Below are 3,678 nucleotides of genomic sequence, written 5' to 3' on the forward strand. Positions count from 1 at the left end.
GCCTTACCATGATGCTCACTGGCACCCACCTTGGTCCTGGTTTCGATCTCGGCCCCACGGTCCAGTAGCAGCCGCACCATGATCACGTTCCCCCTGCGGGAGGCGATGTGCAGCGGTGTGATGCCGTTCTGGGGTGAGGAACAGGGAAGTCAGAGTGCCTCATTCTTCTCTGAGATGCAGCTACTGCGCACCCCAAACCCTGTCCCCCCACCCCGGCCCACAGTGGCAGCCACACTCCAACCACTTCAAGCCTGCTGGCAGCACATTTCTTGCCTAGGAAAGATTTCAAGAATTGTAAGGACAGGATACCACCGTAGGTCATCACACCAAGTTGGCTGGGTGAGTCAACATAACAACCTGGAAGAGGGCTCCCTGGCCCCCAGGAGCCCTTCGGAAATGGCTGAGTGAAAGTAAGGGGTGTGGGTGGGTGATTAGAAACCTATCAGCTAGGAACCTCCATAGACATTAGGGCCATCTCATCCACAACCATGTTTGCAGAAGGGAGAGATCCCCTTGTATCTGGGTTCTAGATAACCCCGAGTTCCTGCATGGCAAAGAACTGCCTGAGAGCCTCACCTGTGGTGTGAAGTTGACGTTGGCTCCCCTGTTGAGAAGTAACTGGGCCACGTTGAGGTTCTCATAATGAGCAGCAATGTGGAGGGGGGTGAATCCCGTCTGAGGCAACAGAGAGAGAAACACTTGTCACATGCCATGGAAACTATTCCATCTCAGAGTCAGCCAGGGATTCTAGAAAAGTTTGCAAGGCCAGACGACCCTATACATGCCACAGAGCTGGATGGATGAGAACATTTGCTGAAGAGGTCAAGAGATGCTTGGGGCAAGTTATGTTCAAGTTATGTGACCTCAGAGAGACGCACATTCTTTGATAAACTAATCATATGAGCACACAATAGGCCGGGATTACTTCAAACTAGAGGACCCACGCACCTGAATGGTTACTAGGGACAGATGTTTTAGTAGTGAATGGAAAGGTTATGTGGTCCGTGATCTTAATTCCAGGGATCGTGTCAATCCTCTATGTGGCATGGTGACTCCTCTAGCAGCTCAACGTGACTTGACACCCTCCGTGGTCCCTTTCAACCCACTGTTCAATAACTTCACACCATGCTTAACCTGCACAGGAGTTTTCCAAACAAAACTCAGCAACCCCAGGGTGGAGAACTCTGTGAATGGCTCCATGCAAACCCATTCCCACTATCACATGAGTCATCAATAGCCCATGTTTAAAGAAGGTGGGTCAGAAGTGCTTGTTGTGGACCAGTACCTTCCACTGGGGAGCCCCTCCCGACTGTCACATCCACAGGTGTGGACACCTCCCTCTCTCACTCAGGGCCACCAGGGAAGAGGGCAGGGTAAAATTCTAAAACACCACCTGCTCATTCTGGCAGACACCTGAGCTGTCTGCACACGCTTCTGAATGACCTGCAACAACAGGGAAGCTTCTGCTCCACACACCCAGCGCTTTTTTCTCAACATTCACCAAAGAGTTGAAGTGGGGCCGGCCACTTTCAAGCGGCTCTTACAGGAGTCCCGAGGCACCAGAGGATCTTGGTGCACACGGCAGGCACTGGCCTGGCCTGGAGAACGGCTGGAGTCCCGGTGTCCTGGCACCCCCACCCCGGGTCCCTGTGGGCCCTGGCTCTGTGCTGGTCTTTCGCGGCGCCCTCACCTTGGAAAGCACATCTGGGTTGGGGTCATTCTGCAGAAGCACAGCGGCTGTCCGGGTGTCGTCGTTGCGGGCGGCGATGTGCAGGGCGGGCAGGCGCACCTTGCCTTTCGTCCCGTAGTTGATGAGGTGGGCCACCACGTTCTCATGGCCCTGCTGCAGGGCCACAGCTAGGGGCGTGAAGCCGTCCTGGCCAGAGAAGCAGAGGCAAGCTGGACTTTGTCTTGACCGCAGCCAACCACCCTGGTTCTCAAGTTGGGGTCCACGCTCACGCCAGGCCCTCCGCCCAGAGTCACCTCCCTCCGACGCCCTGCGTTTCGAAGCCTGCCTCATCCTCCAGCGGCTCAAATGCCACCTCCTCCCTGCAGCTTCTCTCAGCCCTGCTTTCTGCCTCTGCCATCTCACAGCCTACACCATTTTCCCAAGGTACTTAAAGCTCCTTTATGATTTGGAAGTTGCAGCACCCAGCCTGTGTGAGTGCTAAGATTTTCCTACCACCCCTCTCATTCCATCTATTGGTGCCAGGATGGTGCTAGCTACTGCCAGAAGATCTCTTTATGAACATTACTGAACACCTACCAAGGGCTAGAAATCCTGCCAGGCACTGAGGATTCAGTCATGAGCTACCGTTTCTGATGCCCTTGGTGCCCTGTGTCCTGAGGGGGCACAGGCGGCCATGAGCAAAACTGAGTGATAACAAAGTCAGGTAACTGTGGAGTTTTTGGAGAGTAAGAGTCACAGGAAGCCCCGTTCTGTCAAGTCCAATTGCATCCTTTCACCAATAAGAAAAATCAGGATCAGCAATTTTCTGAAGAAATAAGGCAGGTTCACAGCAGGAGCCTCTCTATGCCGCTCCATTGTGAACCCATCAGCCTTCAGAGTGGGGTCTGGTGGGAACAACATGGTCTGACAAATGTCATTTCTCTGGCTTGTTTCTGGGTCTCAGGACCCAGGACTTTGCCTCTTGTTCCCTCACTCCCAATGACAACGGTCTAGAGTCCCCCATGACACTGGGTTGACCATGATTGTGCTCCAGCCACAGCACAGGAAGGCCATGATGGCCACAAGGACCCTTGCGTGGAAGACTTCAGAGCAGAGGACATGTTCCCAGGACACTTACTTCTGTGGCAACATTCTGATTAGCTCCGTTTTCCAGTAAGAACTTAACCACTTCCAAGTGATTCTCTTGCGCCGCCATATACAGGGGTGTAAAGCCTTTCTGTAAATGGAGAGAAAAAGTCATTCAAATTCACTCACAACAGTGAGACGTGCTAAAGCCAGTGCAGAATCGTCTACACCTAAGGACCACTCTCTCTCACTGTTTTCACCCAGCCCATGAAACAATGTCCCACCTCTACCTCCAGTTAGAATGACTCTTGCCACTTTGAGGAGGCATGATGGGACTATCACAAAAGGCCACAAGGTGGAGGTGACACTCCATGGAAGTCTGTGTCTGGGCCTTACCAGCATCAACAGCCTCATTCACACATACTCTCACCCTCTATATTTATTCCCTTTTTCATCAACCTCCCTTGCACCATTCCACATAGGGAAGTTCTCTCCCCAAATGAACCATCCTAAAGTTTATTGTTTGACTGGTTCGGTAAACAGAGGTGGTGCACAATGGCCAACCCCAATGTCTTTAGAAGGGTAACCCAAGTGTAAACAACAATAAATAATAAGAGATGCCCTCGCCATTGCTTGGAGACATGTTGCTAGCAAATCTACACTCAGCTACAGCGTGCATACTGCAGCAACCAGGGCGCCATTACCTGGGACTGCGCGTTGACGTTGGCACCATAGTTGACCAGTTCCCGGACCACTTCATCCTGACCAGCGAGAGCAGCGATGTGCAGAGCCGTGTTCCCTTTCTGAAACATAGGAGATAGTTAGGGGGACAGAAGAGGTTGCCCATCGAGCTGGCTAAATGATGTCACAGGTGCAGGACGAGGGTGCTGGTTGGGGTTTAGGAGATGGGCTTTTTTTTTTTT

The 3,678-nt window shown here is 52.4% G+C and overlaps 1 protein-coding gene across 1 annotated transcript in view; it reads right to left on the reverse strand.

Annotated features, from left to right (window-relative positions):
• Positions 1-3,678, reverse strand: part of ANK1 (ankyrin 1, erythrocytic) — a 213,110-nt gene that overhangs the window by 69,478 nt on the left and 139,954 nt on the right. Inside the window, exons 4-8 of the mRNA XM_012724840.1 lie at positions 3,460-3,558; positions 2,808-2,906; positions 1,691-1,876; positions 577-675; positions 30-128 (exon numbers count right to left, since the gene is read on the reverse strand). Coding sequence (XP_012580294.1) covers positions 30-128; positions 577-675; positions 1,691-1,876; positions 2,808-2,906; positions 3,460-3,558 — 582 coding nt within the window. The remainder of the gene's footprint in view (positions 1-29; positions 129-576; positions 676-1,690; positions 1,877-2,807; positions 2,907-3,459; positions 3,559-3,678) is intronic.

Source organism: Condylura cristata, unplaced genomic scaffold (assembly GCF_000260355.1).
Source record: "Condylura cristata isolate star-nosed mole 26May11 unplaced genomic scaffold, ConCri1.0 scaffold00014, whole genome shotgun sequence".
Taxonomy (NCBI): domain Eukaryota; kingdom Metazoa; phylum Chordata; class Mammalia; order Eulipotyphla; family Talpidae; genus Condylura; species Condylura cristata.